At 37.7% G+C, this 25,983-nt stretch overlaps 2 protein-coding genes across 2 annotated transcripts; one reads left to right on the forward strand and one right to left on the reverse strand.

Annotated features, from left to right (window-relative positions):
• The first annotated feature begins 4,931 nt into the window (after positions 1–4,931).
• LOC125473775 lies at positions 4,932–6,049 on the forward strand. The gene is made up of 2 exons (XM_048577058.1): positions 4,932–5,529; positions 5,637–6,049. The coding sequence occupies exons 1-2, from the start codon at positions 5,098–5,100 to the stop codon at positions 5,679–5,681; spliced, it is 477 nt and encodes a 158-aa protein (XP_048433015.1). The 5' UTR covers positions 4,932–5,097; the 3' UTR covers positions 5,682–6,049.
• Positions 6,050–7,972: 1,923 nt separating this feature from the next.
• On the reverse strand, positions 7,973–18,697 carry LOC103942081 (autophagy-related protein 2). Its single transcript, XM_048577046.1, has 15 exons — positions 18,250–18,697; positions 16,619–17,691; positions 16,223–16,371; positions 15,613–15,776; positions 12,312–15,491; positions 12,109–12,221; positions 11,781–11,988; positions 10,764–10,877; positions 9,849–9,956; positions 9,623–9,755; positions 9,137–9,339; positions 8,774–8,970; positions 8,583–8,656; positions 8,332–8,433; positions 7,973–8,169 (listed from the first exon to the last, which is right to left on the reverse strand). Exons 1-14 carry the CDS (start codon positions 18,451–18,453, stop codon positions 8,426–8,428), a joined length of 5,928 nt encoding a protein of 1,975 aa, XP_048433003.1. The 5' UTR covers positions 18,454–18,697; the 3' UTR covers positions 7,973–8,169; positions 8,332–8,425.
• Between the last annotated feature and the right edge of the window lie 7,286 nt (positions 18,698–25,983).

Genomic DNA, 25,983 nt, shown 5'->3' on the forward strand with positions numbered 1-25,983 from the left:
CCGGCTCTAAGCCTTCAAACTGTAACTGGTGTATTGGGGCTTTAATTTTGTAGAAAATAGGTACTTTGGATGAATGCTTCACCTATTACTCCTCAGCCAACAACTTCTCATATTTAGAGTTCACAATCACTAACTCCTGAAGCTCATTAAATTGCACACCATAGAACTTTTTCCTCAAAGGTAGCCTCAGAGCCTTTTGGGTAATGGCTATGAGTTGGGCGTGATTGATTGGGAACTGGCACCTCATCCTTGTTTTTCTAAACCTCATCATGAAATCCTCGATAAACTCATGCTCATATGATTCACCTCCACTAGATCAATGATGGTCATCTCTAGTTCCACCCTATAAAATTGCTCATGAAAGGCCATCTCCATTTGCCCTCAATTGGCAATGGAATTAAGGGGTAACAGAGAATACCATTGAGAGGCCAAGCCTACCAATGAATTCCTAAACAGTCTCAACTTATAGTTGGGGTTGTCTTCAAACGCCACACAATGGTTTGAAAACTTGAAAATATGATCTCTGGAAGACACATTACAGTCATCCCCCACTATAGGCTGGGAATACGGGCATCTTGAAATTGAGAGCGAAAAATTTATACTCATCGATATACTCAAGGTAAAGCTTCTGGTAGGTTATACTAAACATCGGGTGGGCCTGCAGTTGAGCATTCTGCAGCACCATCCTTCTTAGTTCTGCCAACTCATTTCTGAGTTGTTGGTTAGCCACATTATTGTGTGGGGTGTAAGCAGTCCCCCACTTCGGGCTACGATCAACGCCTGAGAAAGCTTCCTTTTTGTAGATCTGGTTGTCTCCATCTGTCACCTCCTTTTTTAGCCAAAGGTGGTGGCCTGTAGGGTAAAGGCTTGCCCCCAGCTGCAAACAAACCTTTTTCACTATCTTCTCCTACTAAGTTAGGCGCCCCAATCTTTAGTCCTTCTTGCCCGAACTGCTTCCGAACATTTGGGAAAAGATCAGGCAAGCTCATATCCTTAAATTCTTTTTTTCGATGGCTGGTTTCAGCTTCTTCCTTCTTTTTCCCCCTTGTCCTTCTTTTCTTCAAGTACTGGATACAAGGGTACTACTGGTCTTTTTATTAAGTTCACCTCTGTGGTTGCTTCACTGACATAACCATCTTTTGGTGAAGAGTATTTTAACTCTAACCTTCTTTGCAACGATCCTGTTAAGGAACAGAGCCGACTAACTTCTCCTCTAGTTTCGAGATAGATCTTTTCCATGTTTCTCAGCACTTGAATCATGGTAGGTTGCAAATCTAGTTTAGTAACCTTTCCACCTAACTTCTCAGAAAAAGTCGGGCATTCTAAAATTGTTGGGATGTGTGATGGGGGGAAATCTTCTGGATGATCCGTCATACTTGCTTTTGTTGGACAAAGAGGTTGCCCGTACTCTACTTTCCACTTGAACATTCGCTCTTTCCTTCTTCTTAGCATACAAAATCGCAAGATATGCCCCACCGAGCATGCCAAAATTATGTTTAGGCTGGATTTCTAGACCTGGACCCTCGCACAACTCCTGAGGAAGTGGCTCATTCTTGCCTGTCAGGCAAGATCTTGCGGCTTAGTGTGCTGCAAGATAAGTTTACAGTTAGTTTGAAATGTGCCTTTATGGGGCCTTTGGTATAGGCCTTGAGACTCACAATCAAAACTAACAGGGATCTGAGTGTGCCACTGTTATCTTTGTATGACAGATTGTTGAATGGAAGTGATTTAAGTTGGTTACTTGCGTCCCAAGTTACTTAGACTTCTTGTTTATCAAATGATTGTCACAGATAGGTTAAGTTTGTATTAAGTTCTTTTCTTACCTTGTAAAAAAGGACTTTTAATACATAGTCTTGTATGACCAAAATGAAAGGGATTTAGGGCCCTTTTAACCATTTTCTCGATCAAAGTTTATTTTAATGAAAACTAGCTTAATAACTTAATCAGATTTGAACAGAAATGGAACTCTTAAGTAAAAAACAATTGAAAGTGACTTAAATACATGAACGAAAGTACATTAAATGACAAATCTACTAAATGTAATGACAAAGAAGAGAGAATCGGGCAAGATTTAACCTTGTCGAGCAAAGTTGAACTTCTTGCAGTCACCTCTCTTTGTGTTTACAAAGGTTTGTACGCAGTGAAGAATGAAAAATAAATAGGTTTTACTGGAGGGAATCGATACTACAACACTAAGGGAAAGTAGCAAAGCTTCGAAACTTGACAAAAGATAGCTTTCTATAAGGGAACTATAGTTAAAATGGACTGGATCTGGACAAGATTCAGCTTTCTGGGTACGAACTAGCTTACGAGCAGAGTTTGTATGTCTTTTGATTGGTTGGTTGAGTGTCCTTGTCTATGGTGCCTCTCTCAGCTTTTATAGACCATTTGACCCAATTATCTCATCTCTGTCTTTAGTTGATAACATTTGGAGGGTAGTGAGTCATCACTTACTTACTTGTCATGCCCTTAAAAAGTGTTTTTTGGCTGATGGTGAGTTGGTCTCTGTCACCCATCACTTCAATCATAGGCATGTGGCCTAAGTTTTGGCTAAAAGGGCTTTCAATCTGCTTCAGGCCTATCGACTAGGCTCGGGCAAGTCTTCATTTACTTTCGCGCCTTTGGGCCTTCATTATTACAAAGCCCAGTGTTAAATATTAACCTAAACAGGTACTCAAAAATCTCTCATTCAAATGCATAGTTAAACGAGGCAACCTGTGTAGAACGGGTAAAACCTAGGGAAAAGGCAATGAAATGGATGCAAGGTGAATAAAGATGCAACTAACAACATAAAATATGACAAACTCGGCCAAGAGAACTAGGAGTCAAAGATAAATTCAAATAAAATGATGTTAACGTCTAAACATGAGTATTTATCTACGTATGAGTATATTTACTTAAAAAGTAAACTCTTAACGTAGCTTAATTCTGATCCATTTCCCACTCACCTTCACCACTTAAGCTTGACCCAATAGCCTCCAAATTTTTCCATTAAAAAATAAAAATGACACTCATTTGTTTCTAACAAAAGATTAGGGTTTTGATTATTCCTTGACAACTCTCATAGTCTTGAATATGTGATTTGCCATATAATTTTAAAATTAAAAAATATGAAGCCAGAGCATATAAGGTTATGAGATGGTGGCGAGCCACTTATTTAAATTTTGTAATACTTCTACACAAAGCATGTTAGAAAAGTATAAGCATGTATAATTAGGGTAACGTTCATATCACCCAACATAACAGTTTAAATCCTGATCTGACATTGTAAAATGAGCCTTGAAAATTGGATTAATTTTAAGAAGACAGAAGGTAGCCTTTAAACTAGAGGGCAAAAGACAAGTTTGGAATAAACAAACGTTTATTCTTTCAGTACAGTTTAGGGCAATCCAAGGTCCTAGATTTGAGCTTTTCTATCTTGATGAGTGAGAGATTAGTGGAAAAAACTTGACTTGTACACTAAAAAGAGACTAGGTGAACTTGATTGGGAGATCTAGTGACACCAATTATATGGAATAGCTTAAAATAGAGGACAAGTAATATGAGAATTAAACTATTAAAATAATATGTCAAACCATATATATAGGAAATATCAAAGCGTGATGATGTGAGTTTCACTTATTTATTTAATTAAAAACTTGACATTGGATCCCAGTATCTTCTGTTTACGTTTAAGATAAATGAAAAGATGAGGATGAGAATTGAATAGTAATTAAGAGTGTGAGAATAACTAAATGCTCTCTATTGCTGGTTATACTTAAACTCAAGAAAACAATGTTAGATAACTTGACCTTTCTTGCAACCCAAGGGGCATTCTTACATTACTATGAAGTTGTTATTTGCTCGATACGATGTTGTAGTGCGCATATCTATCCATTAATGACTACGTTGAAGGAGTGTGAGAGCAAGTAAACGCTCCTCTTTACCACTATGCCTACAATTAAACTCAAAGAAACAATGTTGGATAACTTGACCTTTCTTTCAATTCAAGGAGCATTCTTTTATCACGCTGAAGTTTTTATCTGTTTGATGTGATGATGTAGTACATATCTCTTCGTTAATGACTAGACTGAAGGACTGTGAGAGCAAGTAAACATTCTTTACCGCTATAGCTACAATTAACTCAAGGAAACAATGTTGGATAACTTGACCTTTCTTGTAATTCTAGGCATTCTCAAATTAGTATCAAGCAGTTATATGTTTAATTCAATGATGTTGTGTGCAAATTTAAAATTTATATATAAAAAATACAATAAAATAATAAAAATAAAAATAAAAAACCTGTGGGAATAACATATTCTCATATTTTCTTTTTCCTTTTTGTTCTACCACCACCAAAAAACCAGACAAGGGCTGCGTTGGAAAGATCATATGGGAGTTGCGATCTCACCCACATCATGACATGTGACAGTCACACATGCTCCTTATTTGGACAGACACAGCATTTAACCCATTTTGCATAAAACAAAGAAAAAAAAGCTTATAAAAGTGTCTGCCACATTTGACTAATGTGGAAATATGAAACCTTTTCCATCAATTATCATCCACTCATCCCTCTTTACAAGTGAATGAGATTGGCCACCCACAGCCCCAAGCAAAAGAAATTTTAGTTATTATCTGTAAAGTATTTTCTGTTTTTAATACAAAGATGTATTTACCGTTGTGAAATTTGAATTAAGCAATACAGTATGTAAAGTCATAATAATTTAGTAATGAATTGGTCATTCCGAAAAAAAATGATATTACTAAACTGTAATGCTAATTGACGTTATACTATTGCAAAGAGATTAAAATCTTTTTTTACTTGCATTTTTAATTTAAAAGATGAATCTGAGTAACATGAGATGTCTACAAGTCATACGCATAAAACAAGCTCTCCCTAACATAAATGCAAACATCTCCATGTGGATTCTACCTGTATGCAAGTAAATCCACAAATTTAAAAGGGCTTTATAATTAGGGCATCCTTTCAACGTTCATTGCCATGCTTAAACATGTTTAACAATTCGCAACATAACCCTTTTGCATCCTTCACTCACTGGTAGTTGTATTATTAGTAGTACTGCTCCTACACTTCTCTCTATCTAATTAGCTCTAATGGATCCTAGAATCTCCTTCTCCAATGACTTTGCAGACACTCAACAGGCCATCAAGCACGAATCAAGCTACCGAGAAGCACCCGTCTCATCGGATTTCGAATTCTCCGTGGACAACTTTGGTATGATCTCGGCGGACGAGATCATATTCAAGGGCACATTGTTGCCCTTAAAGGATAACGGTGCCAACAACCAGCCAGGGAATAAGACTACTACTTTGAGAGATGAGCTACTTGCTGATGATGAGGATTATGGGGATGTGTTGCCAAGAGCAACAAATAGTTTGAACAGATGGAAGAAGCGTTTGGGGCTCAAGAGGGCTCAAATTGTTCCGAAAAAAGGCGATAGAGGTCATTCGGTTTTGGAGAGGATTGCTGAAGAGAGGAGGCCTGTGTTTGTTCATGAGGCTGTGCTTATTAGCAAGGAAAGCCAGGTAAACAGTTAAGATGCTTTTTTTTTTTTTTTCTTTTGTCCATTTGGTGTTTTTATGTAACACGGAAACTAATCGAAATCCTCTAATGTACGATTTGTGGTTTGCAGGAATTTCTATTTGGAGGGTTCAATTGCAGAGATGATGGAATCTGATGATATGGAAAGTTGGTATTTTTATGCAAGGAAAATTAATTCCTGCTAACTTTTTAGGTATATTGATATTAGAGAGTGGTTTTTATGAGGAATTGTATGAGTTTTAGGGTTTGGCGCAATTCCCAGTTCTATTTTTTTTTTCTTTGGCTTAGCAATTCCCAGTTCTATTTTTTTTATTCCGTTTAATTCTAGACAACATTTTCATCCTCTCTTCTCCAAAGAAGTAGAAGATGATGAACAACAAGAAGAAGGTATATTTGGCTGTTCCATTTTGTACAAGTGTTTGCAGTTGTTGGAGAAGTTCTCTGAGTTTTTATGTAATTAAATCTATGGTGTTGATCTATCTGATTGTGGTTTCTTTTGTTTCACATTATAATTCCTGACAAGTTGGCCCAATTTATCATTTTTCAAATTTCATTTCCTGAACTGGTCAGTTTTAAGTATATTGTCGATACTTTTCGCTAGGTCATAGATATATAGTTTTGTTCAGTTCAACAACTGAAATTCGATTTCAGATCATTTAAACCAGTTTTTCTCTTTTCTTCTCTTTTATCTTTGTAAAGTATCTCAAATGCCCAACTCATTAGCTACGTTGCATTAAAGGCTAGTAGTATTAGCATTGTCCTACATGATCCTTTGGAACTTGTGATGCATAAATACATGGGCATCCCTTTCTTGCAAGCCCTCATGTCATGGGAATTGATCAAGTGGGTGCTACAGCTACCGAACTTTCCAACCAAATGGCCACTCTCTTCAAGGAAGAATCACGAAATGATGGATCCCTTTGAGTCCTTTAGATTCTGTTCAAGCATCAATTTAAACAAGGGACTCTTGACCACAGTGCAACTTTGGCGGAATTGCACTTATCATCCACGTGGTTTAGGACCGTGAATCGGCTCAAACGATTTCAGTTCGGCTTGCTTTTGGCTTGTTCAAATTCACTTTCTACGTCAAATGAGCGCTTGAACAAAATATTAAAGAGAAAACTAATGAAAAGTCTAAAAAAAACTTTAGTTTTAATAAAAAATGACAAACAATGGTGTAGTAAATAGTATCAGGCAAAGGTAAAAATGTGATTTTTCGTTACAAGTGAACAATAACAATTTGTATTGTTAAAACTCCCAATATTAAACTGGTTAGAAAAATGAACCAAGCTTAAGTTTTGATATTTTCGGCTCATAAAGCTCCTAAACAATTTGTATCATTTACATGACAACTTGTAAAACTTGACTTATTCGTTGAAACTTGACTCGTAAATGATCCTTTATCTTTTTTACCAATCCGATCAATTGTCCTTAGGGAAAAAATCCAGAATAATCATATAATTTTGAAGATAAAAATATATTGCTTTGCACTATAATTTGGAGTCTACGACAATGTTTGGACGTGGGTATCACATAATTAATATATTTATCCTTAGGATTAAGTACCTAAAATCCTTCAATCTTTTGGTGTGATTCCAAATTAGTCTCAATCTCTCAAAACATTCCAAAAGAATACCCAACATATAGGAAATATCACTTCCGTTAGGTCCTAATAAGCTAGGAGAACCATTAACTGCCTACATGGGGGATAAATAGTAAGACTCATGTATTCCTGAGTGGCTCCGGCTCTTGGAGTTCAATTCCGACCTCCCACCAAGGAATCCAATTCCTCCAAAAGGAGGAGCCGAATTCCATTTTTCATGTGGCCCCTCACAGTCTTAATTCCTCTATGTCTTAGTAAACATAAGATAGATCCATAATCGGAATCAAACTCCTTATTTTCATTCTGAGTATGGGTGCACAAACATGCCTTAAGACCCAAAACAAGAGCAAACTCTTGTCAAGTTAGTCAAATTTTATGGCGGCATCATCCCATGTTAACAGTTCTCTTACGTGGTTGAGCGAGGGTTTCAGTCTTCAGGTTGCTACGAAATGTTCGGATTTACTACTCATATTACCAATTGTTTTTATGTTGTTCATATTTTAATACAAGTTGTTTATGTTGTCGCCTCGTTTTCGTATAGAGCAATCAAAGCATTGCTCTCCGCATTAACATCAAGATACTCAATCGCCCCCTACTCCCTAGTGTAGATTATCATTGTTAATATTTTGGTTCAGGAGCCGCATGTCAAGAGGGCGAGCAAGCGTCGGTTGGAGATCAAATCATTAACTTGCCAAACACGTATATGCAGCTGTTAATTCTTTCTCCGGACTAAACTAATGTACGAATAGCTGAATGAATGATTTGTTCAACAAAAAGACGAAACAGCCTTATAAAAGCCAAGAAAAACGATTACGAGAAGATCCTATCACAAAGCCTCAACAAATCTTGCTGACTAGCAACCTTGCTCCTTGAGATGCAATAATTGAATGAATAAATATTTACAACAGACAGAAAGCTAAGAATTATGGGCACTATTTGGACATTTACATTTTGTACAAAACTACCTGATGGTCTTGCTCCAATGGAAAGAATCCGGTAAATAGTTCCAGTAACTCTACACCTGAAATTGATAGACCAAGCGTAACTACCTTGTAAATCAAGCAACTGACATCATTATCGTTCATAATAAATCAAATCCGATTTGAGAGACAGACACCCACACACTCACACAAACGTGTTTTGCAAAAACCTTTATTTAACAAGGACAGAAGGATCAACTCACATGATACGTAAGTTCTAATGCAAGAATAGATGGCTCATTACTGATCTCTTCTCTTCTCCAGGAATACAAGTAGTTCAACATTTCAGTCATGAGTTTAATCACCTACAGTAATAGAAAAAAAGAAAAAGAAAAAAAACAACAACAACGAACACAAAGTAAGCTACCAATCTGGGATGTGCTATGTGATGGATCTGCAAGAAATATTCAGCTCAAAAGATAGCAGTATTAATCAGAGAATTATTTGACCAAACCATTAGTTTTGTTCCCTTGGCTGGGGGGACCCTGATATTTCTCAATGGACTCTTTCTTTCGCTCAGGATCAAGGCTGCACACACGAGCGCCACATTAAATCTTGGTTTTTGAAATTACTGTGTCAAATATATTATGAAATGATTATATATTGTCATAATGAACAAAACAAAATCAAGAATACAGGAGTAACCTATTTCTGAAGCCAAGAAGAGCACAATGCACAGCACTAGCACAAGCAGTAGCCGGAGCTATAGCAGCTGCAGGAACTGCCCGAACAGCATTTGTCAAAGCTGATGTTGCACCAGCTCCACGCTGGTATATTTTCAGGGGAGTCCGGACCAAGGCAGAAGCAGATTTCCCCAGGCCATCACTAAGGCTTTCATAAGCCTGTCAAAGAGAGACAATTAACTTGTTTTCAGGATCATTTTCTTTTATATCGTGTTTGATCCCAAGAGAACAGCTCTGGGAAGAAATTTCGGAGTTTGAAAGAGCTACAATTTTACGCCCCCACTGTTGGGAGTTTAGGAGCAACTACCAAGGTTGGAATATTCACCTGATGAATTCCTTGTTGAGCATCTTTAGGTTGATTTGATCGAACATTGGTTTTCATTTTATGTGGTACAGACCATGGCGCAGAAGAAGGAATGCCTGTAAGTAAATATTCCGCTTGGAGCAAAATATCATGAGTCCCAGCGGCCAAATGTACTCCAAGTCCAACAGCTTCAACAGAAATACTTCTAAGAAATGCAATTGTACCTGGAAGCAAGTAGACTGTCATGAATACTAAATTATTTAATTAATGAAAATATCCCAGTGACGAGTGACAACACGGCTTTATATACTGTTGAATAACCAGAAAGAACTCATTTATCTAAACTCAGTTAATTGACACTGTATATACCTTGACTCAAGGATCAAATTTAAGAGCTATTTTGTTTCTTTTGTTTTATTGTTTTTACATAGTTCAACTAAAATATGAACAACTTAACTGACATGCACATGTTTACAGAAGGAAAACATTTGAATGAAATAAACTTACCTCTTTGCATTCCCTTAAGTAGTCTCTTGTCTTTCTTATAACTCTCAATTGGCAAAGAAACCAACTTCCTTGCACCAGAACTAACTGCTACCAATGACCGAATAGTTGGAAGACCTCGCAGTATTTTACGAACCTACATTATCAAAATACAGTAACTTGTTATAAATACACTAGCATTTGAAAGGGGGCAGAATTCCAAAAAATGTAAAGGTAAAGTCATTAAAACCTGATTTTGAGAAATATCTTCTAGCCACTCTCCTACAATCGTCTCACATACGCTACCCCAGCCATAGATACCAACAGCATGAACATGCTTAAGCTGTAGCTCGACGCCCTGCATTTATTTGTGAAAGTATGGCCAATAAGTTCCTCAGTAAATTTCAATGAAAAGAAGAATTTAAACACAGGCAATGGAACACAAAGATCAGATAATTAGATACCAAGATTTTGAAAGGGAAGCACAACAAGATGAACACTAGGACCGAGTAGCAGAAAAAAACATAAAAAGGAAATCTCAATTGCTTACAAATTTATAAATATTGCACTTCTTAAAAGTTTTTAAAAGTTATATCCCACTTCTTTGAAGTTTTTAGAGCTATAAAAATATGCATGTGCTTGTTTGTGTGCATGGGGTATATACATTTATATCGAGTGGGCGTCATTCAAACCATTCGGTTTACTCTATTAATCCCAGAATTACAGACCTCCAGTAAATGGTATATACAAATTTTCCAAGCTTTTTATAAAAGAAAAATGAAACTAAAACTCCAATTTCTTGAATCAAATTAACAGATAGAACAAGCAGCACAAAATAAAGACAAAAAAACAAAAAAAATAAGAAATATTAAAATTTTTAGATCCATGGCTCAACTTTGCATACTGGATAGGAAAAATAAAAAGGTCAGAAGTTTAATGTCAACCAAACAGAAGCGGCAGAATCATGGAGTCATGGTTTACATGGAAGAACAATAAAAATCATGGGAAGCAATACCAGGAGCAAAGAATAGCATCCTTAATGAGATTATGTAACAATTTTCTCTCTTTTCACAATCAGCTCTACGAGGACGAATAAGTATCAAGTATAGCCTTTTTATACCCTTGTACATAACCTCACAATGTCAATAAGAAGCAAAGCATTTACCTTCCACGGGACAAGATTTACAAGTTCTACATACTTCCCGCCTCTTAATGCTGCCAGATCAACACGGCTGGGACTGTAGTCAACCCGAACTAGAATAGGCCATATATCGAACTTCTGAAGGGGAAAAAACGAAAATGTAAGCAGTTTGAACATGTATTTTCACATCATCATTTAGAAAAATCACAAGGCATAAATTCTAAAAATGAACATATTGAAAATTGACATAATCAGAGCAACCTAGAAATGCACAGGCAGCAAAGACAACAAATTGGATGTCAGCTTGCTTCACTATTCTCATTTCTAATAAAGAACCATCAACTAATCAGTTTCAACCTACTCACAGCCTACAAAGCGCTGTCTGCGAGTTGAAAAGAGACACAAACTAGTGCGTCCCTTCACATACTTTACATATAAGAGCATAAAAATTTATGGGCATCACCCCCTACCTGAGCGCCAGTTCTCTCAGGATCTATTATATTCTATGAACTACACAGAAAAATTTGATACCACTCTTTTGTATGTATTTCTCTATTTTCCCATTCGTTTTTCTTCCTCTTAAGCAAAGAGGATATAATCATTACAATGGAGATTGGCTTCAAACATGCCCAATGGTAATACATATTTGAGGACATCAGCAGTCTCAAAAAATGAAAATAATGCAGTTGACCCAATTTACTGGGAAAAGGCAAGTTTAAAATGTTATTCTCCAAATTATTAGAGGATATATATAGCAACAAACTATCTAGACCAAGTATGAAACCAAATACAATAAGTCAAATATGAATGCTGCAAATCTACTGCCTACAATCTGTATTTACTCTTTAGAATCAACTCTATTAATTACATGAGATTTCTTGCTTGATCTTTTAATCAAAGAATTCTGCTTCAACTAATATCAGCCAACAAGGCTTAACCAAGCAAGACTATATTTCCCATGCAAACACACATAAAGCTGAAAGTTACATTTAGGTTGAAAGCTAAAACTCAAAGAACACCAGGGAGAAGGAAACAACTTGCCTGAAAATAAGGAAGAAATGCCTCCTCTCCAATGATATGCCCTAAAACATCGTTACTTTTTGCTGGCAAGATTTTTGAACCATCAGCATCTTGACGACCACCCGAAGACTGATCAGTTGAAGAGCTCTTGGCCACAAAGAAGTTAATGAGAAAATCAAGTTGGGACTGATGAAGATGCAATCGCATGGGAAGGAGTGCAACACGTAACCTAAAAGGAAAGAATATAAGAATCAAGACTCAAATAATACTGTTACATTACCATCAATGAAGCAGATTTGTAAAACCAACTTAACCAAGCGCTAATTATAATATAAAGCAGAAGGAATACCGATATTCTTCAAGAGGAGTTAAAGGATCTGGTCTGACAGATTCTAAATCCAGCTTGAATGCTTTTGAAGATGATTTTCGAGGTCGGTCCCTTGAATGATAATATCCGAGTACCTTCCAAACAAAAAAGGTAAAAGATAATTAATCAATTCTGTAAAGCACAAAAAAGTAAAATTTTGGTGTGAAAGCATATAGCAGGTTTACCAGTTTCCAAGGGGCATCTTTGCTCCTGTCATATACATAAAAATCTTGAACTGAAAGATAAAGCTTAGATACACAGATTCCACCGACAGGAAAAATGTCATACTGAAACTCCATTCCGGATAGTGCAAGCTCTAAACATACAGTAGCATCCCTTCCACTAAAATCCACCAATCGCTGACCAGTTGCTCTAGAATCGCGCCAGTCTGACCCAGAAAGCATTCTCCACCTAACATCAATGTTCTTAAGAAGTACACGTCCAATGGCTTTTCCAAAATCATTGCACTTTGTACCTTCAATAAAAGGAAGATTGTCTTCTACAGATTCTTTCATACTATTTTCACTCGCTTCAGGAATGTGGTTTTCTAAAACTCGAATGGAAGTACCATACCATCCATTACTTTCTCCTCCAACATCTCCATTTATGAAATTCTTGGATTTGCATTTTAGAATCTCATGCGATGATTGTCTGTTGGCAGATAATTCCGAGAGAGGCCGTAAATCAGATAAACAATACCCTTCTATTAACTCCAGAACACTACCTTCTTGTAGAAATGATGTTTGACTACTTTCCAACTCTGGTTCAGGCACTGACCCATCATAAGGTGCACCAAGAGAGAGAATATCAGGAGTTGCAATGCCCGAATAATGAGCCTCTCCAAGGTCTTGGTCAAATGAGATACAAATTTGTGACTCAGAATGGCAGGTCTGATTCTTATCCAAGAGAAATGCATCATCACATATCTCATCCATTAACCCAACCAACTGAGTTTCACTCTCTGTAACTGCACCAGAAGTATGCAATTGAGAAGTTGCTTGTAAAGAATCACTACCACAGTTCCTTGCTTCATCATGAAAACCTCTGCTCTCTTGTTCCTGCTGCACCTTATTCCATCTAGTCTGCAAGTGCACAATTGATTCCTCCACATCAGGGGCAAATAGCTGTTGAAGTTGGGCAGCTAAACGAAACAGACTGGACATGGTGTCATGGCAAGTTTCCACATAGATATGAGATTTTGAACATTCTACCTCCCAGAGAAGGCCATTATTACAATTAGTTCTCAAAATTGCTTCAACCAGTGCCTCCCTGGCAACTTTAACATACCCGATCTTGTGTAGATGTTGTACACTATAAATGCCACCAACATCCTCAGGCTTTGACATTACACGGAGAAGAAGCCCAAGATCTTGCACTCTAATTCTGTAATCAGTTTCCACTGAGCCAGCCGTCATTGAGTTTGAAAGATTCAAGGAAGATGCAGCCAAAAGACAAGAAACATGTTCCTCACCCGTCTCTTCCTTGACATTTGAAAAAATGGGCTCAGAATCTGAAGCTTCACTCCTTATCACCACATTCTTGAGGTAGGGCTCATAGCTTAATCCAATATCAACCAAGTTAAGAACAAAGGAAGATCCGCAAGGTGCACTACATTCATCCATTTTGTTACACTTGTCCGCTTCAATTTCAGAAGGAATAATGGAAAAGGAGTATAGTGCATCTGCCCAATCCAAGCGACCACCTAATGCAACAATTGTGGCACATCTGATAGTTACAGATGTAGAACCATGGAAACTTTTGGGATCCCACAAATGTACAATATCAGAACCAGCTAGCCTGGAGGATAATGCATTAGAGCCCCCTCCATCACCGCGTTTCAATGTTGAGTTGCTGCACGCAATCAGAAGAAACTCCTGATCAGGAACACCAGTTACAGAACCCCACAATCTGCCTTCATTATGGGCCAGCCAGAAAAAATTGGCACCTGATATACCTCCAATATTGGAGACAGAAAGCATATCTAGCTTCTGAATTTTCAGTTTTAGCCGATGCCACGAACCAGGAAGTTCACTCTGTATTGAGCTTTTGACAATCTCCTTTACATCCAGGCTAATCAAAATTTCAACAAAATCACAGTTAACAAGGATAGATGTCTGAGACGCGGAAGATGCTTCCTTAACATTGACTGAACCACAATCCGTGTTTAAGTCATTTATCATTTGATCTAAAAGACAGTATAAACCTTCATATTGAGAATAGTCTAGGTTTATTGAAACAGAGGGTAGACAAACACATAGGAAAAACGCTGAGCTCAAGATAATCTCCTGTCGAGTTTGGGAATTCAAATCTTGCAAATCTTTCACAGTTGATACTGAAGCAAATTCATGATCCTTTCCGACAAATTTAGAAATGCTCCTTGATTCCTCAAAACCAGCTAAGCACTTGGCTTTCTTTGCTATCCAAGGACCAGTCACATAACCCTCCTGCCAAAGCATACTAATAACAGAAAGACGGCATGTACTGTTGCTGACAGACATTATATTTTTTGCAGCAAATGTCTGCCTCTGCATGTTTCCAGAGCTGATTCCAGCAATATCCTTGCTTGCAGGACTGACAAGGAAAATGTCCAGATTACCAACATTCAAATGTAAAGAACATGTGGCTGTTGAAGAATACCTTTTATCTGACCTTGCATCTAAAGTTGGGCCATGGTCTTGAACACCTTTGTTAAAATTTGATGGTGAAGAAAACTCAAGAGCAATAAACTGGTCCCAGGAACAGAAGCCTCTAACATCTTTACCACCTTTATGAAAACAGAGAATTATCCTTGCATTAGGAATCAATATATCACCTCGCAGAGTATCTGTTGAAGACAAGGTCTTAACATGACTAGAAGATCTTCTAAGATCCCCACGAGATGATCCATGCTTCTTATTAGAGATCTCAGAAGGAAACTCAGTCTGATTACCATTCGTTTTGACAGGCTTTCCAACTTCCTTGAACAGTTCTAATAGCATATTTAGCAAGGAGAAGTCCACCCAAAAAACAAGATGTGGCAGTTTCAGTGAAAATGATGTTGTCCCACATAAACTCACATTTGATGTACTTGAACTCACAGTAAACTGACAGTGAGTAACACCTGAAGTTTTAAGCAACGTAGTTCTGACAACATCATTCTTGTACCCAAATGGAACCTCTTCAACCGAATCTTCAGAAGATGAGGAATGCAGAGGAAGGACACTTTGAACATCAGCTTGAAGATGTTGAACCGAAAGAGTACGGCCATTAATATTGGTATTAGACCCTTGAAAGCCAAACTCAAGGGTATCTTCTTTGTAACTTGAGTAATTAGCAACCTCAATATACTTCATTGTTCCTTTGAACCTTATCTCTTGAGGGCATACCTGTGGACCTTATCAGATGTTTCAAGTTAGTGTTGCTGACAATCATGTAGAACCAGATAACAAGTAAATATCATAGATATCAAACTCAAAAGCTAAAATGCTCACCAAGCACAGGTATTACCTGCGAAACAAGAAGGATGTCTCGGCACTCTGCACCTAGGTACAGAACATCTGAATCAACCCCCTTAGAATCACAAAAATGCGTCTGCTTTTCATCTTGAAATGAAAATACGACAGAAATCCCAGCTAAAGCTGCTTTAAGATTTGTTTCAACATGCTGCTGTTCTGTAGACAAAGATTCAAATCAAAATTCCAGTGACAAATGTCTAGAAGAAAATAAAGATACACAGTATGAAAACTTTACTAGCATAGAGAAATATCGGAGACTGTAACAGCTAAAGACTCAACAAATCAAGTGCTTGTATATCTCCAGAAGAAAACTATATTTTCACGTATTTTTTAACTTTCTTTCATGCTCTTCCTAAATGGAAATGTTAGATATCATATATCTAAAAGCAATTAAAACATAGTCAATTTTATGCAAAGTTTCAAACTGAGTTCAACAATCTGGGTACAACAACTTGACACCACAAATATTCCTGACATTTCAATGATTACTGATGCAGTTTTTTAAATTTTTATACAACTTACCCAAAAAAATATTAACGTAGATATGCAATTAAGTAATTTACTTTAAAACTTCTAGGTTAATAGGGTTGATATTGCACTACCAGGTGGAACATGCAAAGATCCAGAAGCAAGGCTTGATGCAGCTGTGATAGCAGTGAAAACAGAACACGTCCAGTTCCACATCCCACTGTTACCTAATGCTGATTGGGAACTTCTCATTCCATCAAAACATTCAAAAAACTGATCCACACTGCACAAAGACCAAAACATTCAAAATACAGACAAATAAGATGTGTAAAGTTTGTAACAAGTAGCTTGATTTATATGTTATGTTCAGCAATAGGACAACAAATAACTTTTTTTGCCAGATCAACATGATAACCAAATGAAAAGAAACAGATAAAAGATATTAATAAATTAAACAACCCTAGACGTATCTGAAAACTATGTCAACAGCGGTTCCTTGATGAAAACACTGATAGCAGAATGATACTGACCTTGCTCCAAAATCAAGTTCTTCAATACCATCCCTATTATTTTGATGGATGAAAAAGGGTACCCAATCTGATATAATATGTGGCCTAGGTAGCAGAGCTTCAGCCACTGATTCTTGTAGTGTAAAAGAAGAGGATTCAGTGTGAAAACTACCACAACTTTGGGTCACCTTATCTGCTGTAGAATAAAATGACCTTGGTGAAATACAGTGAGATGTTGAATCAAGATAAACAGAATCTGCTGGTTTGTGATTGCTCCTGTCTTTCACCAGACTTTTATATTTTTCCCAAGCAAGTAAACTCCATTTAATTGTGCTGGGCTGAAATCTTAATTCTACAGGTTCAATAAAAACATCTGCGTCTACTTTACGGATGTCTAAAGACCCATTCTTCCAAGGTATGCTTAATCTTATATTCCCTGAAAATCCACCTCTTTTCCCAACCAATATTGGTGTGGTAGCACCCGGTGGACGGCACCCTGGAAAGAATTCATCAAATGTTCTTTCTGACTGGCACGGAATGCACGTTTGATTATCAGCATCATCCATTTGAAGCAGTTCAAGTGATGCTCCTTGAAACTTGACAAAGTTGGTCAATTGACTAATCCCAAGAAAGTTGTCAAATCTTACATCAGAATTTTGACTATCATCTTCAGAAACACATGTTCCACATTCAGTTTCTAAAATTCGGAGCACCAAGGTTGAGGAACACCCTAATGTCTTTCCATCCTTCTCTAAACAAGGATCAAATGCAACAATTAACCTTTTTATGGTTACGTGGAAGCTCGTGAGAAACCACTTTACCATCTTTGCAATTGTTTTAACACCTTCATGCACATCCCTGGAAGCAGATTTTGCACCATCGTCTGCCATGTCACCATCTAACTTCCCTGGGTTGCCATCCTTATCGATGTTACAACTTTCGGCACTAGCTGGTGAGTTATACTCTGCGCATGGAATTAACACCAGCTCAAGTTCGTCCACTTCAACCTCGCAACCTTCGCCCTTCCAAGACATTCTAACTACCAGGGAGCCAATAGATCCTTCTTTTATTATCACGGATGTTGCTGAACCGAACTGCGGGGAAAGAAAAGAGTTGCCAAAGACAACAATTAAACTCTAACAATTCCATGTAAACATCAAACATAACTTAAGACGCAGTTAACAAAAGTATAATAGCTTTCTAAACCCCAGCAAAATATAACATGCAAGTTACTCCACTTAAAATAGCAGTATCCATATTCATATCATTATAAACATCAATTCTGCATATTTCAAAAGGGAGCTGTTATTGGCACTCCAAAATTCTCATTTTGCACTTCAAACTTTCTATATTTAGAAAGAAAAATACAAATGTAAGGAGTGTAGATTGCGATTATTGGAGTGCTAATAACAGTTTCCATTCAAAACTATAGCTTTGTGTGGAATTATTTTAAAATTCACAAAATCCCTAAACAATTATCAAACCGAGACTACTCCGAATTCGGGTTTCAAACTTCAGCTACCTCAGGTGAGGCAAAATTCACATGTTTAGAAAGAAAAACGAGAGTAACATAGTTTATTTTACTTTTACTTTCTTGGCAGCCAAACACGAGCTAATACCAAAACGAAACACAGAAAAGCGCGGGTGCGTACCTTCTGATTAAGAAAATTGACGTTAAGCGCGAGGTCGTTAAGCTGAATGGTGCCCTCGGAGAGCTGGACATCGAGCTGGTCGGCGTCGATGTCGCCCAATATGAATTGCCCCAACTTCTTCTTCAACAGGAACTTGCACACTCTCTTCACGGCCCACCGCGAGAACATCGCCTCCGCTGACTTCGCGATGTTCCACGGAAACATGGCCACGGACTACGATGACGGCGGAGAAATTCGGAATTGAGTTGGAAATTTGTGGAATTAGGTTTTGAAGATGGGAATTTAGGAGGGTGAAACGGCGCGTTTCGAATTAGGGCGGCTGATAGGTCGAGGTCGAACCCTCATGAATTTTCAGAAGAAGATGGCTTTTGATGAGGTGTAAGAACACCAGGGACGACGACGACGACGGTGACGGTCACGGTGACGGTGATCGTTAATTTTTTCTTTCTTTCTTCCTCTTTTTTTATTTTTGCAGATTTTTGGTGCCTTTGCCTATGCGCGTCCACGTCTCGCGGGGTTTTTAATTTCGGCGCGTTTGTGTGTGTCTATATATATATATATATATATATATATATATATATATTGATACGAAGGTTTAAGGAAGGGATCCTATATTTTTTTTTTTTAATACGAACTTCTAGCAATTAGATTTGACTTTAATGAAATCTTTCAGTTGGGATTTTGTAACCTATAATTTAATTTCAACCACAAAATTTCATTAAAATCAAATCTAATAGTTAAAAAGATATCCTTTTTTTTTAAAATGAAGATACCTTCCCTTAAAGGCTGTATATCGATGTATTGATGTTATTGGTGCTCGCCGTCTCCAACTCTCCCTCGTATTTATGTAAACTTCTGTAAGAAGTTGAAGCGAAGAATCTTATTATTCAATGATAAAGTTGCATATTTTTTTCCACCTCTTTAAAAAATAAAAAATTTATCTTGTCTAAAACTTATTTCTTTTCACCTACGATCTACTGATATTATTCTTCACCTGTAAATGAGAGATGTTAGGTATGATTTTTATGTAAAGGCAAATTTGAATCATATTATTGCTAGCTCATTGTGAGACTAAGCCCACTCCCTCCTCTTAGTGTAGCTAATATCATTTGTTCAAAAAAAAAAAAAAAAAAACTTATTTCTCTTCGTGTTTTTGAACAAAAACTATTATTTATATTAACGGGAAGATGGTAGGTTATGCCTCACAATGAGTTAACAATAATGTGGTCCAAATTCACTTTTAGCTAGAATATAACTTAAGACCTCTCACTTACAATTGAAAATGAATATCGCTGAACGATAGTACTAAATGGCTTATCTTCGTGTTTTAGTTCTCAACGAATTTAATCGACAAGAAATTACATTCATAATTAAAAACAATCCTTAACTTGATAACTCAGGAAGAAATAATGAAATATCAACAAACAGATTATAAAACTTTCGAGGAAGGTAGGTTTCATAATTCGACACCATTGATATATACACAGTTGATTAATTGAGAGAAAATTGGATTTGTAATTCAACAAAGATATCAGGGGTGCATTCAATTGGGATCTTGAGATAGTATTGAATTAAAATTTTAAGTGATTCTCTAAAAATCTAGATGTATCCCATCAAAATTTTAAAAAGAGTTTATAACATTTTAGGTATATTCAAGTAGAAATTGATTTTAAAATATTTTAAAAAGTTAGGGGAACTCGAGAAAATTTGAGAGATTTTGTAGTGCATTTTAAGTATTCTTAAATCACACTTCTTCTCCTAAGAATTTGAGAGATTCACTTAAAATTTTATATTAAAACTCTAGAAAGCAATTAAACTTCAACAAAAGCTTGAATTTATAAACCTATTAGAATTTCTCAAATCTCAATTAAGTACACCTCACCCCATAATAACTTGATGGCTTGGGAAGAGTTTAGAAGACCCTTTAGGGTTTGGTTGAGTGTATGGTTATGTATACGGAGAAGGATTTGAGAGATAATAAAATTTTAAAGTCATGGTTGAATATATCAAAAAAGAAAAGGATTCTAAAACTATTTAGGAATTGCTTGGTTGAATACAGTTAGTTTGTGTATAAGCTATGGGTCACATCCGAGCTTCATCTCCTATCATATTCCGGACTCGACTCTGGTTTTCAGTAGGTCACCCGTCATGGGAGTGACCTCGCGCACTACTCGCTTAACTTCGGAATTCTCATGGAACCCGAAACCAATGACCTCTTAAAATGTCTCGTGCTAAGTAGAGATGAGAATATACATATAAGGCTATAACGCTTATAGGATCCACTCCCCTGAATGATGTGAGATGTTACAATCCACCTCCCTTAGGGGCCCGAAGTCCTCGTCGGCACACTTCCGCCCAGGAATTAGTTCTGATACCAAATTATCACATCCCAGCCCGGATCCCCTTCACATCCCGCTCTTTTTCTTTGTAGTGATAATGAGGAACTAGTTGAGAAGATTGGGGCTAAGGACCAAGAAGCAAAATAAATGTATCTTAGCCTAAGGTGTTAGCTAATCGACTCAAAGTTATCTTGTCTTCCATTATTTCGTCCGACCAGAGTGCGTTTGTTCCGGATCGTTTGATTTCAGATAATTCGTTGGTGACAGCGGATAATTCGCAATCTACTTATTAGTTTCCGTTCACCGGTGAACCAATTAATGTGGCACTCGCATAACCGCGCGAGAGGAGGGAGAGGGGGGGGGCATTTGTTTTTACACGGTCAAAAGTGGTTATAAGGTTACTAGAAGGATTGTGGAATCTCCATCTCTTAGCGCTTCTACGTCTAATTCTGAGAGTAATCCTTATTCAGCTCTTTGTAAATTAATTTGGAAGGCTGAAATCCCTCCCAGGGTGAAAGTATTTACCTAGAAAGTTAGTCAGGGCATTCTCTCGACTAAAATAAATCTCGCGATGAAAGGAGTAAGGTTAGACCGTGTTCAGGGATTGTAGTTTCGCGAGGGCAGTGTGGTTTGCTTCCCCCTTTGCATTGCGTTCTTGACATTACACGGAGTTTCGAAATGGGAGTGGCTGCTATCTCTTGTGGAACATAAAGGTACTAATTTTGAATTATTCTGCATGTTGCTTTGGGCGTTGTGGCAGGAGGAGAAACTCCTTGGTTTGGGAGGGCAAACGTGTTGGAGGTGGTCCAGTGGGTGTTACTTGGCATCAATCCTTTAAATTGGCTAGCTTCCAGCCGAGAGTAACAAAACAACCAGTTCAAGTCAAATGGAAAGATCCTACAGAGGGGTGGGTCAAGATTAATGTGGATGGAGCTATTCGGTTGGTGCATAACTTGGGTGGGGTGGGCGTGGTTATCAGGGACTGGAATGGCAGGTTCATAGCAGCTGGGGCTTGGAGAAAAAAGGGCGATGGGTCTGTGTTACACATTGAGATGTTGACAGTGTTGGAGGGGCTTCGGGTGACACAAAGCTGAGGCGTACGGGAGGTCATGGTTGATAGCGACTCCACCCAAGCTCTATCTACAATCAAGGATCACTCTAGTGATTTGTCTGCGTTTGGATTGCTGGCGGAAGATGCCCTGCAGGCGGCTGCTTCGCTTTTCCCCACACAATTTTTTCACTTCTCAAGATTTTGTAATGGGGTAGCCCTTAGATTAGCCCAGTTTCAATGATTTAGTATGGTCTGAGGACCCTCCTTACATTTGGATTCGGCATTGCAAGGAATCAGGTCCCAATGGAATGCCAAACCCTTGGAAATTAAATGGACCCTTCATTAGAGTTGTGAAATCTCTGATGGGTTCAGTGATTTCAATATTTATTATTGGTTTTTCGACATTTGGTTGATTAGCATGTTAAGGTAAAGAAAGTTGAAATTTTTGTTGCTTTTGTGTAAGCATGCTCTAGGTTGTCTGCGTATATATTGAGAACTGAAGGACTCGACAAATACAGATTATTGTATGAGACTGATTTTCTTTTTGTTTCGATACAGCAACCCACGATACTTTCTAGTTTTTATTGTATTGCATTTTGATAGGATCCAAATGGAGCATAGGTCTGATGGTTTTGTATGTAGCAATGGCTGATTTATGTCTCATCTCTTGCTTCTTAGATGAATGTTTTGTATGTTGTCGGAAACATTAGTTATGGAACTGATGTCATTCAACGTGTCAGGGGTCTTTACCCTGCTTTGGGTCTCTCGCAGCTGTTGATGGAAGTATGCACTTCGAGTTTGAGAACACATTTTCTTTGATTTATTAGAGGATATGGAGTAACGAACAATCCACCAGTCGAAGACATTGTTGAGATCTGCGTTCTCATGGTGAGCCTACAGATCTTACCAAGTGTGCCGATATTACCAAATGTGTCATGCTCGAAGAATACATGAGGTTATTACGCTACGAACTTTTTTCAGGACATGCAGGTATTCTGGTTGATTTCTTATAGTGGAAGTTTGAATAGGCAAATGGCACATTCTTCGTGTACGGGCTGTGCAAGAGACAAGAGGGTCCTGAAGACTATTTGATATCATCATAACTGTGGCCAGAACTCTCGAGGAACTATTTTAGAAGTCCGTCATGTAGGGCTCTCTTTTGGGGGAGTCTTTTTGTTGGGTGGCTTTTATGTTGTACAAACGATATCTCTGTCATTTGGAGTTTTAGGAGTCAACGATGTTAGTGCTGCACTAGTGTGTGTTCTCCTGACAGAGTACATAACAAAATTTTATTACAGCCGACCAAAAGTCACATTTCCCCGTAGCTCTTGTCAACAATTTGAAAATGAGATTCACTTATAGTCTGTTCATCGATACGTTTAAACTCGCAGTTAATGATTAAAGTAATTTATCATCGTGGCAAAGCCGTTTTAGTTTGACCACGTAAAATTGTGTGTTTGATAGTGGTGCAGATTAAATGACAAATTTCCCTATGTATTTATTTGCTTTTCACCATATGCATATTTGCCTTTGATTTGAATACCAAACTACACCTTTTGGAACTTGGACGGAAACAGTGTTTAGGATAAGCTGGAGTTTTGATAATACGTACCACATTGAAGCAACTAACCCTTGCGTTATCCGAGAGCTCTTATTTAATCATGCAATTAAGCAAGTGATTGATCATTAAAATACTAAACCATTCCTCAAGGGTTTCAAAGACATTAAAATTTGTTTTGGAGAAAGTGTACGTGATTGATTGCAGCCAAATAAAAGAATATTAAAAACTACATTGTGATAAGATTGTCTCAACATGTCAATCAACAAGTTACAATCATCTCTGTAAAAACCTTTTTTTTTTCCCAAGATTGTTTACCTTTTTTTATTTCAACTCATGTTAATGGCTAAACTGTAAAAATGTTTTGGCTGAATAAAGAAAATAAGTAAGTACTTACATGAGTCGTATTTTGGTTGGGTTAGTTCACAATGATTTCTTTGAATTCATGCAAAAAGAGGGTTATTTAGACCTGGTTTGGTACTGAGGTAATTCTGAAAAAAACTAGGAGCTGTTTTTGTGTTTGGTAAACATTCAGCTTCAGTTTTTTTTCACAGTTTTGGATGAAAAAAAGGCGAAAACAAGAAGCTGCAAAACTCAGCTTTGAAAAACCAGTTTTTTTTCACATCGGTTTTACATAAAAGTTTACCAAACACTATAATACTGCTTTTTTTTTTCAAAAACACTTTTACAAAAAGGTTTACCAAACACTCTGCTGCTTTATTTCACAGCTGCTTATTCTCACAGCACAGCAGAAGCAGTTTTTTTTCAAAGCACAAGAATACCAAACCAGCCCTTAGTATTAACGTTTAATATTTTCTGATAAAGAAAGTATTATGTTCAATAATGTAATAATTTAAATGAGTTGGCCAATAATAAGATTGAGCTTAGAAAGTGCTCGCCTATGACTAGCTTGGGTTGGCCCAGCTCGCCAACTGTTATGTACTGCTATAACCCCATTTTCCGGACAAAGCAACTCTAAAGATGAATTATTAGCCAATCCCGGATCCAATTTGCTTTGTCCGCCTTAAATCTACGTACCGCCGAAGAACTTCGTCGAATTGACCAGCTCTGAAATACCCAACAAGGATTGCATTCCAGAGAGACACATTCCCGTTCACAATTCTGTCGAAAACCCATCTGGAAATATATTGTTTCCGAGGCCGTGAGCGAAAATGCGAGCGTGGAGTTTTCTCGGTGAAAAAGCGTCTGAACAATTGTCCAAGAAAGAAGCGAGGTTTTCTGAAAGAAATGGAGACTGAGGACGTGGGTCGTCGAGATTTGATGTGTTGGTGGGGAATGATCCGAACCTGGATTTAATACGATTCATGACTAAGTGATTGGTGAGAAAGCAAGCATTTTGATACCTTCGTCTCTCTGTCTCTAAACTAAGCAGATCGGTTTGTTTGAACTCTGGGTCTTCTTCTCAGTTTTCATTCATAATTTATAAATTTTTTTAAACGTAGCAATTTTATTTAATTTTTTTGTCGAATAAGTTAATTTAATTTTTTTTTAGGGTGATAGTGACACACCCCGACCGAGATCAGGGCGTGCTGGCCGTCACGTGGAGGTGACGTAACCATGTGCACAATGCGGAAGCTAATAAAACAATAATGTAAATAGTAATACGAATAAATAAAAACTGGTTTACATGAAATGATAATAGGTGCAAATGTAAGTGTGACACAAGTTCAGAGCATAACGCCTAAAGCAGTCCAAACGAAAATGACGCAACAACAGTACACCCGAAGGTGGCCCTACGCTGGTGATCGTCTGTCAGAAATGCCGGGAAAGCCCTCTGGGAAACCACCAAACCTGCTAGACAACTAGAACCTGGAGGGGCGCAAAACAAAAGCGTGAGTGGGCAAAAACAAAGCTTTTCGAAAACCATTTAACAAATAAGTTCTAACCCCTCGTCGTAAAACCTGTATACTTCCCAGAAAATAAACATATGTACATATATATATATATATATACCAATAATGCTCCAGGATATGCCATGCCAAAACTCACAATGAAATGCAAGTGCTCAGGTGAAAATCATATCAATATCATATAGTCTGACAGCCGGAGTCACCTAACGTGACCTGTACGGCTGAATCTAGAGCTCAAATCTCAATCTCAATAACTAAACCTGCCCACGAATCGGAACCACCTAAGGTGGTCTGTACGACAGGCCTGGGTGTAATACATATAAACGCTCTAGTGCTACGATCACGTGAAGGCTGTGCGAATAATCGCGGGTCACCTACGAGTCGGAACCACCTAATGTGGTCTGTACGACAGGACTGTGCACCTAACTTGGATCCAAGCTGAGCGTGTGGTGCGGGAGGTGAACATCACGTGAAGGACTGTGCCCTACTCTGAGCGGGAGCACTAACACCGGGGGTGCAGGTTATGAGCTCTCTAAGCATCTCAAATCGCCACTGAAAGTAAACATGAATAACACTTACCTGGCACTTACCTGTGCGTCCGCAGCACCCAATATGGATATGTATATATATACCACGAATAATACAACTAATGATGCATAAATAACGATAACCTAATGCATGGCATATGGCAAATGACAATTCAAATCAATTTCTGGGAAAATATAAGTATATAGGTATATACGGAAAACCAAAAGCCCACTCACTGGTATGTGGAAGGGTCGTAGCCCCCCTGCCTCGAGTGACCACGCTCGTCCTCAGGATAGGTATCACCTATACGCAAAACAACTACAAAAACGTTAATTTTAAAGCACATAACCAACCTTTTGAAATAACTTCTCATGCAATGCTCAAATG

Source organism: the organism of the source record quoted next, unplaced genomic scaffold, assembly GCF_019419815.1.
Source record: "Pyrus x bretschneideri cultivar Hongxiangsu unplaced genomic scaffold, Pyrus_bretschneideri_v1 Contig96, whole genome shotgun sequence".
NCBI lineage: Eukaryota > Viridiplantae > Streptophyta > Magnoliopsida > Rosales > Rosaceae > Pyrus > Pyrus x bretschneideri.